This window comes from Leopardus geoffroyi, chromosome D1, assembly GCF_018350155.1.
Source record: "Leopardus geoffroyi isolate Oge1 chromosome D1, O.geoffroyi_Oge1_pat1.0, whole genome shotgun sequence".
Classification (NCBI taxonomy): Eukaryota; Metazoa; Chordata; class Mammalia; order Carnivora; family Felidae; genus Leopardus; species Leopardus geoffroyi.
In genome coordinates, this window is record NC_059329.1 from 6,570,234 (window position 1) to 6,591,000 (window position 20,767).

The 20,767-nt window shown below is 48.4% G+C and overlaps 1 protein-coding gene across 1 annotated transcript; it reads left to right on the top strand.

The window, feature by feature from the left end:
• Window positions 1-159: 159 nt before the first annotated feature.
• ACAT1 (acetyl-CoA acetyltransferase 1) lies at window positions 160-19,484 on the top strand. The gene is made up of 12 exons (XM_045482678.1): window positions 160-375; window positions 8,074-8,121; window positions 9,860-9,977; window positions 11,238-11,333; window positions 11,565-11,665; window positions 12,555-12,698; window positions 13,338-13,488; window positions 14,291-14,386; window positions 15,921-16,034; window positions 16,876-16,940; window positions 18,396-18,553; window positions 19,183-19,484. Exons 1-12 carry the CDS (start codon window positions 304-306, stop codon window positions 19,301-19,303), a joined length of 1,284 nt encoding a protein of 427 aa, XP_045338634.1. The 5' UTR covers window positions 160-303; the 3' UTR covers window positions 19,304-19,484.
• The last annotated feature ends 1,283 nt before the right edge of the window (window positions 19,485-20,767 follow it).

Consider the following 20,767-nt stretch of genomic DNA (forward strand, 5'->3'; position numbering starts at 1 on the left):
GCGGCAGAAAACACTCAGGTGACACCACACCCCTGGCACTACAAGGTCGGAAGTGCGAAGACTGGAGCAGCGGCGCCTCCCGACCCTTCCGGGTTCAGGCCCGCTCCTCCGGCCAGAAGGTCTTCCGTGGCCCCGCCCCTGCTGGATGTCGGCCAATAGCTGCGTGCATCGTCGCCGTCCGAGGCTCCTATTGGAGGAGCGGGCGGGGCGCGGCGGTCCGGGGTGGGCGGGGCAGCGGCGCGGGGACCCCTGGCGTGCGCCGACAGTCTCCACGTAGAAGGTGTCCCTGGGTGCTTGGTGGTCATGGCTGTGCTGGCGGCTCTCCTTCGTGGCGGCGCCCGTGGGCGCGGCCCTCTGCTCCGGAAGCTGATGCGGGTGAGAGGGGTTGGGATCCGGGCTGCAGAATGCCGGCCCGCGCAGGGGAAGACCCGCGAAGCTCCAGGCGCAGGCCTCGGGAACTCTTGCCGGGAAGCCCACCTGTACCGCGCATGCTCAATGCGCGCCGCTGCCTGGCGCCTGCGGGGACCCGCGCGTGGGTTGCGCGGGGCTCGGACCGTTGCAGGCCGAAGGGTCCCTCCCTGGCGGGCGCCCTGAGCGAAACGTCTTCCCCGGGGTTTTCCTTCTTTCCTTTTAAATTTTTCCCGGGATTAAAAAAAAACATGTTTGTGAGCATCGTTGTCAGGATGTTTTATGTTCGTGCAGTAGGTCATCGTTGGGCTTGCGAGACGTGAGGCCCTAAGGGGGAATAAGGGAATAAAAAGAGGCCCTTGGTGCAGCTCAAATTTGCCAGGGAAAATAAATGGCTGCTCACCATGCAAGGAATAGATTATACTTGGTGTTTCGTATTCTGGAAGGGGTGGCCTCCGTGGGCGTGTGGTTGTTGTGCCGGCGGTGCACAGGAGCCACGGCCTTGAATGCCAAGACTGTGTTTCCCATACGTCAGAGCAAAGGAGCCTGCACCTTGGATTCAGGATCTGGCAAAATTTAGGGATTAGTAAGACTTCAGGGTGTGGCTGGTGAGGCCTGAGTTTTCCAGGCTGATTGGGGTAATACGCTTTGAAGTCCACCCACGTCATTTTTTATGAGTTGGGATTTGACCCAAGTCAGTGGAGACCGTTGATGTGTTTTTTTTTTTTTTTGGGGGGGGGGCGGGGGGAGTTGTCATAGCCAGAGATCTGGAGGATTGAAGTGGGGGAGAAAACCATTGTCTGTTTTGGTTTGCGGTAACTTGAGCTGCATGCTGGCAACAGAAGCTGAAAAAGGGAGCAGCATTATGCAAGAGATTTATGAAAGAATAAATGTGGAACTTGACAGGGAGGGTGCGGGGCCAAGGGTAAAGGAAGAGTCTAAAAATAACCCCCGGTGACTGAGCAAATAGAAAAGGCAGGATGAGTGGGTTTCCAGGAACGAGGAGTTCTTTTCTTCTTTCTTTCTCCCCCTCCTCCCCCCACCTAGCTGCAGAAGGGAGTTGGGAAATGTACCAGGTTCAGTTCTTAATGAGCTTGTTTGGTATTTCATGGAATGATTGGGAAATCAGGGTTTCAGCCAGTGTTGACCAGGTGAACTAGGTCCTGTTAAGAAATAAACACAGATGCAGAGCCTTCATTTATAGTTAAGATATTACCGTCAAACACACAGTTGCTGATGAAAGAGTGGAGCTGTAAGTTCACAGCGTTGGTAATTTGAATTAAGTGGTCATTTACTGAACTACAGAAATCTGTTGTAAGGGGATTTTCAGTGTTCAGTGCCAGTTTGTTGAGTGGCATGTGACTGTTACCCTTGGCACACAAGTGTCTCATGATCAGCAAACCTGAAGGGACTTCATTGGAGCCTGTTGCCCTGCCAGCTGTAATCACTAAGCGGCTGGAGGTAGATGTCCCTGCCACTCAAAGAATACCAGCGCTTTTCTTTTTTTGTATTATTTTTCTTCCTGTTTACCTTCTTGATACTACTGAGCATCGCCTCCTTGAAGCTCCTATTTTGACCCAAAACTATTGCCTTTTAAAAAAATGTTGGTTTATTTTTGAGACAGACAGAGGGTGAGTGTGGGGGAGGGACAGAGAAAGCGGGAGACACAGAATCCGAAGCAAGCTCCAGGTTCTGAGCTGTCCGCACAGAGCCCCATGCGGGGCTTGAACTCACTAACTGTGAGATCATGACTGGAACCAAAGTTGGATGCTTAACTGACTGAGCCACCCAGGAGCCCTTTGTTTTTGTTTTGTTTTTGTTTTTGTCTTAAATACTCGAACTGATAAAACAAATTACTGCATTGTGCCTGTCCTGGGTCTGTTTGTTGTCAGATTCCTTTCTGCCCTCTGTATTGCTGCAGGGCTTCCTCTTGGGTGTGCAAACATCTGGGGTCTACCAGCTGACTTCTGGCTGTGTTCAGAGGCTGGTAAGAGATTGGGAGATAGGAATGGAGAAGCCAGGATTATTTTCTCTCCGTCTGCCCTTAGATGGTGTTGCGGACAAAGTCAGTGGCTCTTCTGGTTCTTGTTTTTGCACGGTGACCCTGACCCCTTGGCTTTGGTAACCTTGGTTCTTCCCTTTGTCCTAACATCCTAAATGTGCTAATGCCTTCCTGTTGTTAATCTGTACCGCCTGTCTCCTGTTGTTCTTAGCTTTCCTATCACCTTTGTATTTAATCTCTGCATTCAGTTATGTTTCAAATACAGTGGTTTTCATTTTCCTCGTTGAACCCTGATGGATACACTTCCCATTCCCTTTCACCCCATGGTTTTTGCACCTCAGTCCCTCGGCCTGCTTTCTTACGCAGGCCAAAAGAAAAGTCAGGATATTGCCGTAAGCTGGCAAGTCGTATAGCAGTTGGATGTGCTAATAAACATAGGCAGAGAAGGAGAGATTCCAGAGGTAGCCTGCAAGTAGAATCTGTTGCCCTTCATGACTAATTGGCTAAGAAGAACTGAGCGAGAAGGAGTTAGGAATAATTTGGGGGCCTTGGCCTGCCATTTAGTGGATGGTAGAGGTATTGAGAGGAACAGATGTGGGGCAGTAGAAAGAAAGTGATGAGTTGTATTTTGGACTTGAGTTTGGAGTTGCCAGTTGGAGGAAACGGTGTGGCCTGTAAGAGAACTGCGTGAAATACACATTTGGAAACGACTAGCTGCGGACGGCGGTAGCCTTCGCAGGCATTGATGAGCTCCGTGAGAGCAAGTGCATGGAGGGAGAAGAGAGCAGGACTTCGCGTGGGGCCTTAGGGAGACAGGGCACGTCAGGACAGGCTGGACAAGCAGGATCATGTGAAGGGGAGGGCAGAGAGCATGGCATCATGGGAGGAAACCCTGGGCAAGAGACTGTGCCTGAGAGCCCGGGGAGGGGAGGTTTTCAGCAAGGGGGATGTGTTAGCTTTCTTGGGCTACTGTAACAAAATTGTGCAATTTGGGCAGCTTAAAACAAGAGAAACGTTTCAGAGTTCTGGAGGCTGGAAATTCCAAAGTCATGGTGTTGCCATGACCCCCCCCCCCCCACCCCCGGCCCCCATCCTGTAGGGAAATCCTGCCTTGCCTCTTCATCCCTTCTGGTGGTTTGCTGGCGATCTTTGGAGTTCCTTGGTTTGTTGATACATGGTTCCAGTTCTCTGTCTGCACTGGGCAGTCTCCCCCAGTCGTCTCTTTTTTTTTTTTTTTTTTTTTTTTTAATTTTTTTTTTCTTTTCAACGTTTATTTTTGGGACAGAGAGAGACAGAGCATGAACGGGGGAGGGGCAGAGAGAGAGGGAGACACAGAATCGGAAACAGGCTCCAGGCTCTGAGCCATCAGCCCAGAGCCTGACGCGGGGCTCGAACTCACGGACCGCGAGATCGTGACCTGGCTGAAGTCGGACGCTTAACCGACTGCGCCACCCAGGCGCCCCACCCAGTCGTCTCTTTTCTTCTGTGCATGTCTGTCTCTGTGTTAAAATTCTCTTTCTGTAAGAACATCAGTTCTACCGGATTAGGGCTACTCGTCTTGTTTGTTTCCATAAGGACCACTATCTCTAAAGTTACAGCCTAAGGTACAAGGGTTAGGGCTTCTTTGTTTTGGCAGGGTTGGGAAGTGGAGCACAGTTCAACCCTAACGGGGCACTCAGACTGTAAAGATTTAATATAACAAGGTAGTTAGGTAAGATTTTTAACAGTGGGATTAGAGAAATGAAATACCTACATTGAAAACTGTTGCTTGCAATTAGCATAACTTTAAGTTTGTGTATTTGTTTTGAGGGAGGGGGAGAGAGAGAGAGAGAGAGAGAGCGCGCCAGTGGGGAAGGGGCAGAGAGAGAGAGAATCCCGAGCAGGCTCTGAGCTGTCAGCACAGAACCCGACGCAGTGCTCCATCCCACCGACCAGGAGATCGTGACCCGAGCCAAAGTCTGATGCTTAACAGGCTGAGACTGAGAGACACAGGCGCCCCCTGATTGACATTTTTAAAGCTGGGTGCAGGGAACTGGGCAGGAGGCTGTCATATTGGTGGGAGAGCAGGACAGGACCTGGTGGCAGTAGTGGAGGTGGAGAGGGGGAAGGATTTAGGTGTATTTTGGACGCGGGAGTGCCCGCATCTGGGGTAGGGTATCTGGGTTTTGGGGAAGGTGAGGGGTGAGTCTTACGGTCTGGCCTTGAGCGCTTGGGTACTGCGACGTTTGGAGGTGGGACGTGCCAGGAGGCAGCCAGTTTCTTGGGGTGCAAATTGAGGGCAGTGGTTTGGACACGGAACTGAGGCCAACGAGGTGGTGCTTGGATCCTGAGTCTGCAGGTCGGTGGGGAGGTGAGGCTGGAGACAGTTTGCAGGTCATCTGGGCGACCGTGAGGCGGAGGGAGAAGGGAGGCCCCGGCCCTGGGCGGGCTGGGAGGGGTGACACAGCCCAGGACCGTGTGACTGTGGACGCCGAGGAGAGGGAGGCCAGTGGTACCTCAGTTGGTGGTCCCGGCGCCCTGCGGTGGAGGGGACCCGGCTGGAGGAGGCCCAGGCAGGGAGCCCGGGGCCGGAGCCGCTTCCCGAGACCGAGCGGCTTGCCTGCCGCGCCGACCCTGCTGAGCTGGTGCCAGGCCGGGGGTGGAAGGGGCGTTGGTAAGCGGCCAACCGTAGGCCACCTGTTGGAGAACTTGGGGACCGGGAAGCCGAGCAGTGAGCTGAACGCTCAGGGTGGGCGGTTTGGGAAGTTTGCGGGTGTTTGTGTGGGAGGCCGCGGAGCCTGATCTGGGCGCGGGTGGGGAGGAGGGGAAGGTGCACCTGAACGTGCGGAGCCTGACTGTGCGCCTGGGTCCAGGCCGGGCGGGGGCTGGGGGGAGGGGGACGAGGAGGGGCGGCGCGCCTGAACTTGTGGCCGGCCGAGAGGCCTGGGAGCCCTGGGTTAGAACCTGGACCCCTGAAGAGGAGGAGTGGCCCGAGTAAAGGCGGCGTGATTCCGAGGCTCCGCCTCCCTTCCAGACTCGCTATGGAGTGGGGGTTGGGGTTGGGCATATTCACCGCGGGCAGCTCCCGGCATCCGAGGCATCGTAGGCCGCGTTACTGGACGCTGATGGAAGGTCAGTCTCCGAGGAACTGCCTTTGCCTCTTGCGGCCCGTCAAGCTCTTTCCTCCTGTTGTGGGAACAGTTATGTTGCCTTCCTTTACTTCTCTGCCTGCCGAGGGCTCCCTTCTCCCCTGCCACCTCTGCTGTGACGCCGCGTTGGCCGTGGTGCCCACCGGCTCCAGCGCCCGGGACCCCTCCGTTGAAGGGCCCGTCGTCACCCAGTGGAGCCGGTCTCTCGGGGTGCCGCTTGGGTCACAGTCCACCCCGTCCGTGGTGCTGTCCGCTCTGGCCAGCGGGAGGAGGGTGCAGTCAGAGGTACTTAGGGCTGTCCCTTCCACCCCGTTTGAGAAAGGACGGTAGCTGGAGAGGCCGTGACTGGCATGTTCAGTGCAAATGGGAACTTAAAAAATTTCTTTTCACTGCTTTAGTTACAGCCCACAAGATCGAGTATGTTGGGTTTCCATTAAAAGTGTGTTAGTTTCCAAATATTTGGGAATACCAGCGGGAACTTGTAATTCCAAGTTGGATCGCAGAGGATAAGGTGGAATCCTTCACGAGAAGTCGGTTCTGTCAGCAGCAGCCCTGATTATATGATGTGTTAAGGGCGCACTTGTTTTCACACAGCTGAGAGGGAGGAGTACGGGCATTCGGCAGGTGCACTCGGGTCTCTCCGGCCGAGGCCCTCGTGTGCTGCCCTGGGCCAGTGTGTACATGGGAAGCTCAGGAGAGTGAAGTCACGTCACCAGCCTGGCTCATCTAATGACTCAGCTTCTAGACAGGTAGAGATGGCGGGGGAAGGTCCTTTCAGGGTCTGCGCAGATGGGTTAGTCTGGAAGTGACCACATGTCGGTGACCTCTGTTGTGTGTACTTGTGACGTATTTATTGGAAAGAAGAACTTAGAATGTAGAGTTGCTGCCCGCAGCGTTCTGTTGGAACTCTGTCTGGAGAGCATTGCGTCACGCCAAGTAAGCCTTCTCACTGATCCCTGGGGATGGTTTATGAGGCTCCCTGTGTTTTGTTTACATGTTGTCTTTGGAGCGTGAAATGTGTACCTGTAATTTCGACATTTCTCATTTTGTAAGACTATGATGCTGCTGTAACAGAGGGATTATATTTTATGGATACCGGATTCCTGATGTCACCTTTGGGAAAGTAAATCATTCCAGGGGTTACTGAGCGAGTGAAGGATCAGGTCATTAGCAGGTGTATTTGACATCCCTTCCTCACAAAGACTGAAGACATCGCTTCAGAATATGAGCTGCTTTGAATATTGTAACAATTGTATATATATATATATGTTTTAATATATTTCTTATGTTTATTTTTGAGAAAGGGAGAAACAGAGCATGAGTGGGGGAGGGGCAGAGAGAGAGGGAGACACAGAATCCGAAGCAGGCTCCAGGCTCCGAGCTGTCAGCACAGAGCCCGATGCGGGGCTCGAACCCACGAGCTGTGAGATCATGACCTGAGCTGAAGTTGGACGCCTAACCGACTGCGCCACCCAGGCGCCCCTAAATTAGCTTATTTCTTGTAGCAAAGTCGTTTATGTGAACTTTCTAACCTAAGAGTGACTTACTCCGTCGTATTAACCTGGGGAAAGAAGGTGATCTTAAATGCTGTTCTTCCACTGCCCGGAACAGCATTCTCTCTTACGTTGCTGTTTGCATCTGTTATCTAAACACTTGATAAACCAGTTTCTTGCGGTTACTGCGCTTCTCTCTGCTCATAACCACTCGTCGAATCTACTTTCTTTTCGCGCCGAGTTATAAATCGAGAGCTGCCGTGGGTTATTTGCGCGAAGTCAGGCCAGCCTTTATGTGTTGTGGGTCTGTTACACTGAGGTGTGATTGCCCATTGATAACTATCAACAAGAGTAGGTTCTTAATAGAAGTTGTTAGTTTTGAGTATTTACTTTGCTTACTGACTTCAGAGGCTAAAAAAATTTATTCTTTGTTCTTTGTCCTGTAAGTTGTCCATTTCCAGGAAAGTCAGGTCTCTGAACTGTGACTTGTGTTTCCTCAACTTGGTCTTGATGGGTTTTGTTCCTAAGAGCAGTGCAGAAAGAAGGGGGGTGTACGGCAAGGTATTTACCCTTTTCTTTCTTGAAAAATAATTTGTCTGGGAATATAGGCCATGTTTACAGGAGGTATGTTTGCCTCAGATAAATCAGTACATTCGTTAGAAGTGGATGAAGAAAATAACAAGTTTTATTTATATATTTTTTAAACAACGAGGATATTTTCTTGTGGAGCTCTAAAATTACTTAATTTAGAACTTAGATTTAACTTAAAACTACATTTTATAAAACTTACACTTAAAAAGGCCTAGAAATTTTAAGTTTATAAACTTATCTGAAGTTAAAGCAACATTTCAATGAATAGCTAAAAAGTGTATTAACAAAGTAGTATTTTTTCAGATTGTAACAGTGATATGCGTGGTGTAGAATGTGGAAATAAAAACACGCGGAAGCAGAAAGAAGTCCCCATAACCTCGCTGCCGAGAAGTATAAAATGATGTAGGTTAATATTTTTTACACGATAACTTTATAATTGTTTATATTACAGGAAATAAAATACATGGAGCGAAGTTATGTATCAAAACCCACTTTGAATGTAAGTATAAATTTAAGTCATACTTAAAAATTTTTTAAATTTAAAGGAAAATGTGGTCAATAAAAAAAATGTCTATCTTTATATTTGCATATTTGTGGGGCCACCTTGGGGGCTGCTGTGGTTGGGAATAGCTAATTCTTGAAATACTAGGTTAAACTCCCAAATGCCCCTGAAGAGACATCCGTCTACTGCCCTGGCCCTGGATAATAAATATCTGCTCCGTCCCCACTGTCTCCTGCCGAACAGCCTTCTCTCTCAACTGTGCCGTGTTCGTCCTGACTCTCAGGCACCCTCTTTATACCGTGAGGGACATGTAGAGGCCACATAGAAGATACTAGCAGAAAGAAACTGAACCAGGCTGGGTATTAGATAGGAAGGACCATCAGCTGACCACCTGGTGCTTTCTGAGGGGTTCTCTTTTTTTTCCGAGTCCCTCAAATGACTTCTTAATGGCCATAAATCTTTATTTATTTGGAGGGAGGGAGGGAGACAGAGAGAGGGTGCACAATTGGGGGAGGGACAGAGACAGAGAGGGAGAGAGAGAATCCCAAGCAGGCTCCACACTGTCAGTGCAGAGCCTCATGTGGGGCTTGAACCCACAAACCGTGAGATCATAACTTGAGTCTAAGTCAAGAGTTGGACGCTTAGCTGACTGAGCCGCCCAAGTGTCCCTAATGGCCAGAAATCTAAGGAACGCTTGCCTTATTTATCTCTGGCCTTCGGAGAATGCTCAAGGCAAGTGTGAGAAGAAAACTGTTAAAATAGTTTGACAGTGTCTAAGAGGGCTTTATCTATTTTTTCTTATGGTTCATATTAATATTATCTTACTAATCACTTAAGAAATTATGGTTGTGCCGTGTCCTCCTTACATGGCCCAGCCCCGTCCGCCCAGCACGCAGGTCTGGACCGCCCCCCGCCCAGAGCCCCCCATCAGTGAAGAAGCCTTTTGGTTAGCGCCCTTGATGGTGCAGGTGACAAGGAAACTGATTGTTTCCTAAATTGTGACTGCATAGTAGAATCAAAACTCAAGCTTCTGGTTTCAGACCTCTTGTGGACAATGGGGAAGCATTTGTGCCTGCTTTAGACTTGGTTTGTCTGAGGTTTTCAGTTAGATCTTAAATCCTAAAGCACCATTATTGGATTGATTAGTCTTACTGCTATTCAAATATTGAGATGGTTTTAAGGAGTAGTCCTTCATAAAAAGTCTGTTTTTTTAGATAATAAAGCGGTCCCCTTATCTGCAACCCCGCTTTCCATGGTGTCCGTTCCCAGTGGTCAGCCTGGGCCTGGAAGGAGACGATCCTCCTTGTGATGTCCCCAGAAAGCCAGTAGTAACCTAACGCTCCGTCCCAGTGCCTGCCGGCTCACCTCACGTCACCTGCGTCCGTGGGCATTTTATCATCACCCACCACGGTGGTCCTCAGGGGGCATCCAGGACAGTAAGATCCTGAGAGAGGGACCATGTGCACGTGACTTTGATGCCAGTGGATTCTTGTAGTGGTTCTGTTTGACCAGTCATCGTTGTCAGCCTCTTACTGTGCCTGACTTATGAATTGAACTCCGTCACGGCTGTGCACATGTAGGAAAACCAGTATAGTGTTCATTTCTCTCCGGTTTCAGGCGTATCCCTGGTGGATAAGGCTGGGGGACCACTGTGGATCTGTGAGTGATGTTGATTTAATGAGAGATGGTTTGGGTGAAATTTTGAAATAGTTCTTCCCATCTTGTGTCTTGCCAGGAAGTGGTCATAGTAGGTGCCGCGAGAACGCCCATTGGATCCTTTCTAGGCAGCCTTTCCTCCCTGCCGGCCACTAGGCTTGGTTCCCTTGCAATTCAGGGGGCCATTGAAAAGGCAGGTCAGTAGTTGCTTGGCTTTTTTTTTTTTTAATAAGTAAACTCTGTGCCCAACATGGGGCTTGAACTCATGACCCGAGATCAAGAGTCGTGTGTTCCTAAGTGTTGAATCGCTCTATTGTACACCTGAAATGAATTCTACACTGTGTGTTAACTGACTGGAATTTAAATAAAAACTGACAAAAAAAGAAAGCAACAGAGTAGTGTGCTCTGCCCACTGAGCCAGCCAGGCACCCCAGCTCCCGTGCTTTTCTGTGTTGAGGGGGGCAGTGATTAAATGGAACAAGTATTTGTTTTGCACTAACTGCATACATAACATTTAGAAATGACTTAATGTCTTCCATTTCTTTTATTTTTAATGTTTATTTATTTATTTATTTATTTATTTTTTTTTTTTTAAACATTTTTTTTTCAACGTTTATTTATTTTTTTGGGAACAGAGAGAGACAGAGCATGAACGGGGGAGGGGCAGAGAGAGAGAGGGAGACACAGAATCGGAAACAGGCTCCAGGCTCTGAGCCATCAGCCCAGAGCCTGACGCGGGGCTCGAACTCACGGACCGCGAGATGGTGACCTGGCTGAAGTCGGACGCTCAACCGACTGCGCCACCCAGGCGCCCCTGTTTATTATTTATTTTGAGAGGGAGGGAGGGACAGAGAGTGCGCTAGCGGGGGGGGGAGAGGGAGAGAGAGAGGACAGAAAGAATCTGCATTGTCAGTGCAAGAACGCGATGCGGGGCTTGAACTCCCAAACCGTGAGATCATGCATGACCTGAGCTGAGATCAAGCGTCCGTCGCTTAACTGAGCCACCCGGGTGTCCCTCAATGCCTCTATTTCTAATTTTCTTGTGAAGGAATCTTTGTACTACAGGGCCGCCTGGCTGGCTGAGCCTGTTAAGTGTTCGACGCTTGATCTTGGCTCAGGTCATGATCTCACGGTACATGACCTGGAGCCCTGTGTCCGGCTCTGTGCTGATAGCTCAGAGCCTGCTTCGGATTCTGTCTCCTTCTCTCTCTCTCTCTCTGCCCCTCCCCCACTCACACTCATTCTCTCTCTCTGTCTCTTAAAATAAACATTAAAAAGAAAATCCTACAGTGAGTCTGAATCTCACAGCTGACAAAAAGAAACCATTCCCGCTATGTAATGTCCTATATATATATATATATATATATATATATATATAATATAATACCTTATTAGTAATCACTGATTATTCAATTGAATAAAATACGGACATGCCTGTTTTATTTGTGTAACAAAAGGGATTCCGAAAGAAGAAGTGAAGGAAGCATACATGGGGAACGTTCTACAAGGAGGTGAAGGTCAGGCCCCTGCGAGGCAAGCGGTCCTGGGCGCAGGTACCGGGAATTGTTCTTCTTCTACACTTAAGGTGTTTGGTGCAGCACGTTGGAGGCCATGTCCGCTTAAACGAGATGTCAAATGCGTCACAGAACATGGATTTATATGGGCAAGAGCGATGCCGTTGTGCGTTAGAAGTTAACGTGCTCTGTTGTGTTCATTTTAACTCTGCGGCTGTCGAAGAGTGTCTTCTTTTTTCACAAGTGTGACCTGACTTGTGTCGGTTTTAGGCTTACCTCTGTCTACTCCGTGCACGACTGTGAACAAAGTCTGTGCCTCAGGGATGAAGGCCATCATGCTGGCCTCTCAGAGCCTCATGTGTGGACATCAGGTAAGAAGCACCTCCTTTTCCAATTTGTGGTTTCGGAAGTCCCCAAAAACGTCGCCCTTGAGTGCTTTAGAAGTGCGATCCTTTGTCCCGAGTCCAGCCGCTGTGGTGTTTGACGCTCGTCGTCTGGATTTGCTTATCGCGCTTGGAGGAGACGTCAGATGATAGCTTCTGTGTCTTGTGTTAAAAAACAGTTTTCAGCCAAGATGTTTTAGTTTTTGGGTGACCTTTTACTTGGACTTTTTCTGAGATTCTGGGTGATTTATAACATCATGACTTTTTTGTTTGCCAGAATAAGAGGGTTTTCATCAGAGATGAGAATAAGGTGCTGACCCTGGGAATCAAATCCTCGACTGAGCCCAGAATTGATGACGCATTTATGGTTCCTACACACCCAGGTTCATTTGTTAAATTGTGCAGGTTTTCTCCTGGCTTCGCTGAATTTTTTAATTTTTTATTTTAGAGTGTGTGAGAGAGAGCGCACGCGAGTGCAGGAAGGGCAGAGACAGACAGAATTTTTTTAATGTTTATTTTGAGAGAGGGAGCATGAGCAGAGGAGGGGCAGAGAGAGAGGGAAAGACAGGATCCCAAGCAGGCCCGCACCGTCAGCTCGGAGCCTGGTGTGGGACTCAGAGCCGCGGATCGCGAGGTCATGACCTGAGCCGAAGTTGGATGCTTAACCGACTGAGCCACCCGGGCGCCCCATCCCATCATTACACACTTGAGACCATTTTTTTCATCGGGGGCAAGAGGGTATTTGTATGTTTGCCGTGTAACAGATGTTGAATGAAGCCCACAGAACCCTTGTGTGCTGGAGCTGTGAAGCGGGCCTACTGGGTCTGCAGCTCAGCTCCTGTTGGAACTGACATTGTGCGTGTTCGCTGCCGGGCAGGATGTGATGGTGGCAGGTGGGATGGAGAGCATGTCCAACGCTCCCTACGTAATGAACAGAGGCACTACACCGTACGGTGGCATCAAGCTTGAAGACTTGATTGTGAAGGATGGGCTGACTGACGTCTACAATAAAATCCATATGGTAATTATTGGTTTTTAAGGAGAAATACCGGCTAGTATACAATACTGCTTGACCTTATTTTAAGTTTATTTTGAGAGAGTGCATGGGTAAGCTGGGGAGGGGGCAGAGGGGCAGAGAGGATCCTAGTCAGGCTCCGTACTCCGCGCGGAGCCTTCACGGGGCTCGAGCCCATGACCCTGGGATCGTGACCTGAGCCGAAATCGAGAGTTGGGTACTCAACCGACGGAGTCACCCAACTGTCCCTGCTTGACTTTTTAAAATAAGTGTGTTTTGGAGGAAGGATGGGCTCTGTAAATGCTCACTTTCACCATTCGTTTTGGGAAAATACTGTCCTTTGCCCACTGCATCAGTTTGACTCAGTTGTTGAATAAACCGCCCCACCGGTGGGGGGGGGATAGGGTGTGTCCTGACTTCTAATGACGGATTCCACAGCTGTTGAAATTGCCTTTGAATTGGCAACTTCTGAGCTCACTCAAGTACCTGACGAGGAGACTTGAGTGAAAAATTACCCGGTATCGAAAGAAGTGTCTTTTTAGAAACTGAGTTTACCTGCTAACCACGGTTTTAGGTTATACAAAGTTGGTATTTTATAAGTTACGCCAAGTGAATTAGTTTGATAAAGATCCCAACTTGAATCAGGGGAACTGTGCCGAGAACACGGCTAAGAAGCTGCACATCACGCGCGAGGAGCAGGACGCGTACGCCGTGGGCTCCTACGGCAGGAGTCAGGCGGCCTGGGACGCCGGGAGGTTTGCCGAGGAGGTCGTTCCTGTCACGATTTCGGCGAAAGGTAGACGCGTGACGTTCCAAAATCGGTTTGATTTTTAGTGGACTTACGTGTTGTAGAAGTCTGGTTTTAAATTAGTATGTTTTTATCTTTGTTCAACTGAGGACACAGATGGTTATGGTTACTAAAGGGAAACGTTGCCAGTTGAGAGAACAGAATTAAACCCAATTTAGTATCAGGTTCCACCTCCCCAGATTCCCCTGAGAATACTTTCAATTCGAGAAATGGATTTATTAAAAACCTTTGCAGTGTAAGTGACAGACCATATATTAGCCTTTTAAGTGAAACCGGGGATTTATTAGAAGGGCGGGGCTCCACACCCCTTTGTCCCACCCGCATCCCCAGAGCCCCCTCTGCAGGGCTTGTGGTCACAGAGGTCACAGGGCAGGCGCCCCCCCGCCCACCCCACCCCCCGACTCCAGCAGACTAAATCCACAGTGAAGTCTTGTTCCTTTGGTTTAGGTTACATTTCCATTCAGAAATGATGACTAGGCTCCGAATGACGGAATCGCCGGAGCCTCTCCCGACCCCAGGGTCAGGAGAGTGGGTCGTATCTGTGGTGGCAGAATAGGGAGGGAAGAGAACGAGGTGTGGCCACATCCAAGATCCGAATCGTCCAACTATTTAATAAGCCCCTCTTTCAGTCACTCTCAGGGCCCAGGTGATGGAAGGTAGCGTGGGGTCCCCGGGGCGGTGTGAGGTGCACAGGCACAGAGGAGGCCCAGGCTGCCCAGGTCCTTGCCCACGCATCGCACCGACTCACTGTGGTCTTGGCTGGTGATTACTTAAAAGACTTGTGTTTCAGGTAAACCAGATGTAGTGGTGAAAGAAGATGAAGAATATAGACGTGTTGACTTTAGCAAAGTTCCAAAGCTGAAGACCGTTTTCCAGAAAGAAAATGGTTAGTACTGTGAAATGAAGCGTGACAAAAAGAGGAGTGAATGTACCATAGTTAGTCTGGGAACCACCTAAGCATTTTTTAAAAAGTAATTCTAGAAAACATATAGCTGTTACTTAACATTTTCAGTTATGTCGGGCTCAGGTGAAACGAACAAGTTATGTTTATTAAAAAAAAATCTTTAAAATCGCTTACTGGTTAATACCTTCAAAATAGAAATCCTAGGGAAGAGATTGTAGAATGGGTCTAGAATACAGTTTTTCATTCGCAGTTCATCTTGAAAGTGCATTGTGACATGAAAGTCGTTGAGATGTTAAATCCCTGTAAGATTCTTGACTAGGAAGCTGACAGCAGAGTTGTTCCCTGTTTTATCGCCAGTGCCAGGTAGGCCCTCAGTAACTGTCAAATGCTACCGTAAGTGGATGCCAGTGTTTAAGTTAATGCTTTTGGAATCCTTGAGAAGGTCAGTTCTGCTTTTAAAATTGGCTGTATGTACAGTTGTCGTAACCCAAAGTTACTTTTCTGCCTTTCCTGATTGAGTTTCTCAATACCAACTATAGGAATGGATCAGTCGTCTTTATTTTTCAAAAAGCGTTTTATTTATTTTGAGAGAATGTGCATGCATGAGCGGGGGGAAGGGCAGAGAGAAAGGGGGGAACAGAATCCCAAGCAGGCTCTGCGCTGTCAGTGCAGAGCCTGAATCAGGGCTTGAACTCACGCATCGTGAGATCACCACCTGAGCCGAAATCCACTCGAACGCTTAACTGACTGAGCCATTCAGGCGTCCCTGGGTCAGTCTTTTTTAAAGTATCATATAAAATTCATATTACAGAAGCATATTTTTATATTTTTAGCTGCGGTCTACTGTAGGGTCTTTGTTGCAATTAAAAAAAAGAACCTGCTTAGTGGACATAGTTTACATACCGTAACATTCCGATGTTTAAAATGTTCAGTCGAGGGGCGCCTGGGTGGCTCCGTCGGTTGAATGTCTGACTCCTGATTGCTGCTCGGGTCATGATCTCACGGTTCCTGAGTGTGAGCCCCACTTCGGCCTCTGCACTGATGGTGCGGAGCCTGCTTGGGATGCTCTCTCTGCCCCTCCAGTGCTCACAAACGGACTCTCAAATAAACTTAAAAAGTTGAATGATCTTTAGAGTTCTTGACGTCTAACTTGAAGTGATTATAGAGAACAAGTACCTGGTTTCGATACTGAGTTTTTGCTTCTTTCTCTGGGGAGAAAAAATAGCGGCTGGTCCGTATGTCTGAAGTGCAAGCCAGCACGTACCTAGTGCCATCACACACGTGTTTCTGAGCTAGCTTTGACCAGATGGGTCCAGAACTAACCCAAGGCACTCTTACACGAGTGTTAGAGTTAGCTCTGCGTGTGCTTCCCGGAAGCTGGAATTCTCGCCGTGCATCGTGGTCATTTTTCACGCGGCAAACCACCCAGGCATTACCCTGCAGGAATTTATTAAATCGACCCCGGTGAATTCCGTGTGAAACTGTGTTCTCACCTCCTGCTCACTGGTGCTTGCAGGCACGGTCACGGCGGCCAATGCCAGCACGGTGAACGACGGCGCGGCCGCCGTGGTTCTGATGACCGCGGATGCCGCCAAGAGGCTCAGCGTTAAGCCGCTGGCAAGGATAGCGGGTAGGTCGTGTTCTCAGCTCGTTTATCCCTTCACGTCTGCACACTTCCCGAAGTGGGGTTTCCATGCTGGTAATACACGGTGTCTACACGTGTACCGTGTGATGGGATGTAACTCATAGTGGGAGCGAGCAGCTCCTTTAACCTTGGTTACAACTTGCTTTACGGGAAGAGTAAGCTTTAAAAATTTTTGTCCTGTCCGATATGAGGAGTGGAGAGTACAACGTACATGTTTTGCCGTGGCACCAAGGGGAAAGGTAGTTATTAAAAGTGTACGAAATTAGGGATTAAGAAATAGCTCATAATAAATGCCCGGGTAACTAGATTTCCTGTGTGACCTCGTCATACCCTCAATCTCGTTACACGTACTTCTAGTTGTAAAATCTGCTTTGCCTTCTCAATGTGTTAGACCAATACCATTTCGTTACTTACTAAAAGCCTTACAACTTCAGTTTTAGTCCAGGTCTTGGTTTCTTAACCTCAGCACTGTTGACATTTTGTAACCAATGATCCCGTTGTTGAGGCTGTCGTGTACTTTGGATGCTTGGAGGCATCCTCACTGGATACGGCAGGACGTGGCATTCTGCCCGTTGCAGCACCCACGGTTATGTGTAGATCATGCCAGTGTCCCTGGAGGCCAGTTCCCTCCAACCTCCTACCTGTGAAAATCCATGGCTGTGATGACTAATGTGGTTTTATAAAGCATAGAATCCTAGAAAAGGAACAAATACGTTTACGTCTATTAGGATTGGGAAGCTCGCATCTTTGCGTATTATATATAACAACTGTTAGCTATCACTTGTACAAAAGATTTTAACGACCTATTAAATTTTTTAAACTCCAGCGTTTGCTGATGCTGCGGTGGACCCTATTGATTTTCCAGTTGCACCCGCATATGCTGTACCTAAGGTGAGAACAGATGAGGGCCGGTCCTCCACGATGCCGGCCTCTGGTTTGTTTCTACCAACGCTGCAGGGTGTAGGTTTTCAGTGTCACTCGTCTGCTGAAGGACAGAGATAGCTTGGCTTGGAATCTTCCAACTTCTCCTGAAAATAATTTGAGCAATCCACAGACATCTTCAGTGGAACAGACAAAAACTGTGAATTATTTTGAAGTATGATGCTGAACCTCACACCTGGTGTGATGACCAGAGTAGGAGGTTGGCGTGGCAAGGGAAAAGGGGATACTGAGGGGCCTGGTTCTCGAATTCAAAGCACATATTCACTACTAGGAGGTCTCCATTCTGCAAGGGAACTGTTGGGAGCCGGTCTTAGAGTAAACCTAAAAACGGAAAACCTACCTACTCCAAGCAATCGCTCTGATAATGTCTCTCAGGGAAGTTGCTTTGTGTGCGTGGGGGGGAGGTCACAGGAAGAGACGGCGCTGAACGCGTTGAGGGCGCAGAAGACTGCGCAAATAAAGAGAGGGCGTCACCCTGAGGGAGAACTTGAGACCAGCAGCCACAGATAGAGCAGAAATCAGTGAGGAAGAAGGGTAGAGAGAGGATCAGAAAGGATGGGAAGTGATGGTCTGGCAGCAGGTGGCAGATCTGAGAAAGCAACGGACGGCATGGTACGGCCTCTGAAAGTGAGTGCCGCCCCGGAGGGCAAGGGGGGTCAACAGTTGGGATTCTGAAGGCCGAAGTGTGCTTCTGACCCCGGCCCGCCCGACTGAGAGCTCGACAGGTGGCCACGCTCAGGTGCCCTGTTGTTGCCTTAGGCTGTTGGAGCAGTAGAGCTTAAAATACTGAGCCTGCTGGAGGAAGAGAGGAAGGGGGAGGAATAGTTTCAAGTTCACAATAAAAGGGGAAATAGCCTGATTTTAGAGAATCATCATCCAACCATTAACACCCCAAAGCCTTCCTGCATAGCTGAGGAACTACCAGAACAATAGCTGATAGAATAAAAGGCCTGAAGTAATTTACAGTGAAGGTACAACAGCTAAGAGTGTCTGTGCCCCTGCACCCCACGGCAACTTTTATAAAGGAGAAACTACAGGAGATGTAGAGAAAGACCCACACTCTTTGATTTGGCAGACCAAGATCTGCAACCAAGCATCAAGGCCAATAGATCTCAAGGCTGTCAAGTCAGAATCCCCAAATAGAGAATACGTGTTCGTTTCAGGTACCCGTGGAACATTCAAGAAAATTGTTTCGCTGCAAAACAAAGAAATGCAAAGAAAATCCTTTGCTCGTAGTGCAGTAAGATGAGAAATTAAAAGCAGAAAATAAAAAGGCCCTTCCTCCTGGAAACTAAGAAACTCCAAATTTAAGTATCTGTTGCATGAGGGGGAAATAGAAACCCAAATTGTGGAATTCCAAGAAAACAGTGAAGATAAATGTTAACTGTAAAATAAAATTTTTAGGTTCTTAAAGATGCAGGATTGAAAAAAGAGGATATTACAATGTGGGAAGTAAATGAAGCCTTTAGTCTGGTGGTGCTAGCCAACATGAAAATGCTGGAGCTTGACCCCCAAAAAGTGAACGTCAACGGAGGTGCCGTCTCTCTGGGACATCCCATCGGGTAGGTGGTTCTGGAAATAACCCGCGTCTGGGCTAGTGGCTACTTAACGACCTTTGTATCTCTGTCTAAACCAGACTGCTTCCTGCTCATTCCTATTACTCTTAACCGTTTCCTTCCCAGCGTCCTTGAAAGAGCAAACCCCACTTGTGACAGGACTTGACACCGAACACAGCCATGTCACTGTTGCCTAAGAATGGTTAGTTTTACGATGAAGAAGATTATTTAAAAGTCAAGTCTACGCTTGGGCTTTAAAAAAAGCCCTAACTGTTCTGGAAACCTCTCGCTCCGGTTTAAGAAAAGGGGTCAAATTCTGCTGTCTGTAATGAAAGCCTTTTTTTCTTTTTAATATTTATTTCTGAGACAGACACGCAGGGGAGGGGCAGAGAGAGAGAGGGAGACACAGAATCTGAAGCGGGCTCCAGGCTCTGAGCTGTCAGCACAAGAGCCCGATGTGGGGGCTCCAACTTGTGGACCGTGAACCCCGAGATCATGACCTGAGCCGAAGTGGGACACTTAACCGACTGAGCCACCCAGGGGCCCCTAGACTTTTCAAGTTAATTTGGAATCGAAACAGGTTTTGGTTACGTATTCTGTAATTTATTAAAGACCAAAATGATCTCTCCGTCCAGGATGTCTGGAGCCCGGATTGTCATTCATATGGTTCACACCTTGAAGCCAGGGCAATATGGTCTTGCCAGTATCTGCAACGGAGGAGGAGGGGCTTCTGCCATGCTGGTCCAGAGGCTGTAGAGCATCCGCGTGTCCAGAGCAACAACCTGAGGTGGCTTGAAGGGCCCGGCGCCACCAGTATGACCAAGTACCCGGGATCAGGCTGTAACAAGATCATCTGTTTGGAGTTTTGTTTTTTTTAACTTTTTTAATAACAAGGTCAACTCTCAAATCTTTTGAAATTCTAAATAAATTTTTTCTTCTCTAAATCTTTGGTAATCTTGAAAAGTTTAAAATATTTTTTGTGACAAAGCTATACTAGTTGAAACACCAGTGTTCAGTATTAGTGACTTTTAAGTAGAAGCTTCCATTTGAGACCATCATAATTTAAGAATCCCAAGCAGATTCCACACTGTCAGCACAGAGCCCAACGTGGGGCTCAATCTCACGGAACCGTGAGATCAAGTCAGGTGCTTAACCGACTGAGTCACCTCGGTGTCCCTCCTTGCAGCCTCTTCAAAGTGAGGGCAGCTGTTCTGTCACACAGGCAGGGCCTCCTACCATTAATGAAGAAGCCACAGGTAGTGTGGTCAGTGTTGGTGGAAACAGGAAGATACCCATGTGCTCAGGTCTCGGATGGGTACAATTTCTCCTATCAGCAGGCAGGATTTGGGAGGACAGGGGTCTGAGAAGATCCGGGGCATTGCACTCTGGATTACGAAGGAAGGGAACAGACTGCCTATTCCGGTATGCCACAGTGCCTATCCTTAAGCAGGATAAAATGCACCGTGTCTTGAATTTCATTTCCTCTGGGAAAAAAAACTACACTCTAGGCAGAGGCTGGGCTACGTATGCCAGCCTCAGCTGCAGAGCTTCCTCTGCAGGGAAAGCTCCTGTTCAAGCTGAGGTGGGGAGTGGGCGCGGTGAGGGGAGGGGCAGAAATGGTCACTGTGCATAGTCTCCTGGCAAATACTTCATTATGGATCCTTACCTTAGAAGGAAAAGGCAATATAAGGAAAAAAAGTTTTCTTTTTAAAAAATGTTTGTTTTTGAGAGGAGAAAGACACAAAATCCAAAGCAGGCTCCAGGCTCTGAGCTGTCAGCACAGAGCCTGATGCAGGGCTCGAACTCATGAACTATGAGATCATGACCTGAGCTGAAGCTGGACACTTATGTGAGCCAGCCAGGCGCCCTGAAAAAAATGTTATTAAGATTCAAATAATACTTAAAAAAAAATATCTGTATAGTAGTCACAGCTAACGTTTGTGGCTCAACCTGGACTAACTTTTAATTCTCACAAAGACTCTCAAGAGGGTAGGTACTATTATTCTCTCTACTATACAGACAAGGAAACTGAAGCACGGAGTAGCTGAGGTGGATACAAATCCAAGCAGAACTCCCGAGCCCAAGTTCTTTACTCACTGTGCTCGGTAAGTATCTGCCGTGACTGTAACATGAGGTGGGTAACATACACAAGAAAAGAAAACCCAAAATATGTTAGAATATTTCACTGAAGACTAACAGAATTAACACTGCATCTAAAAG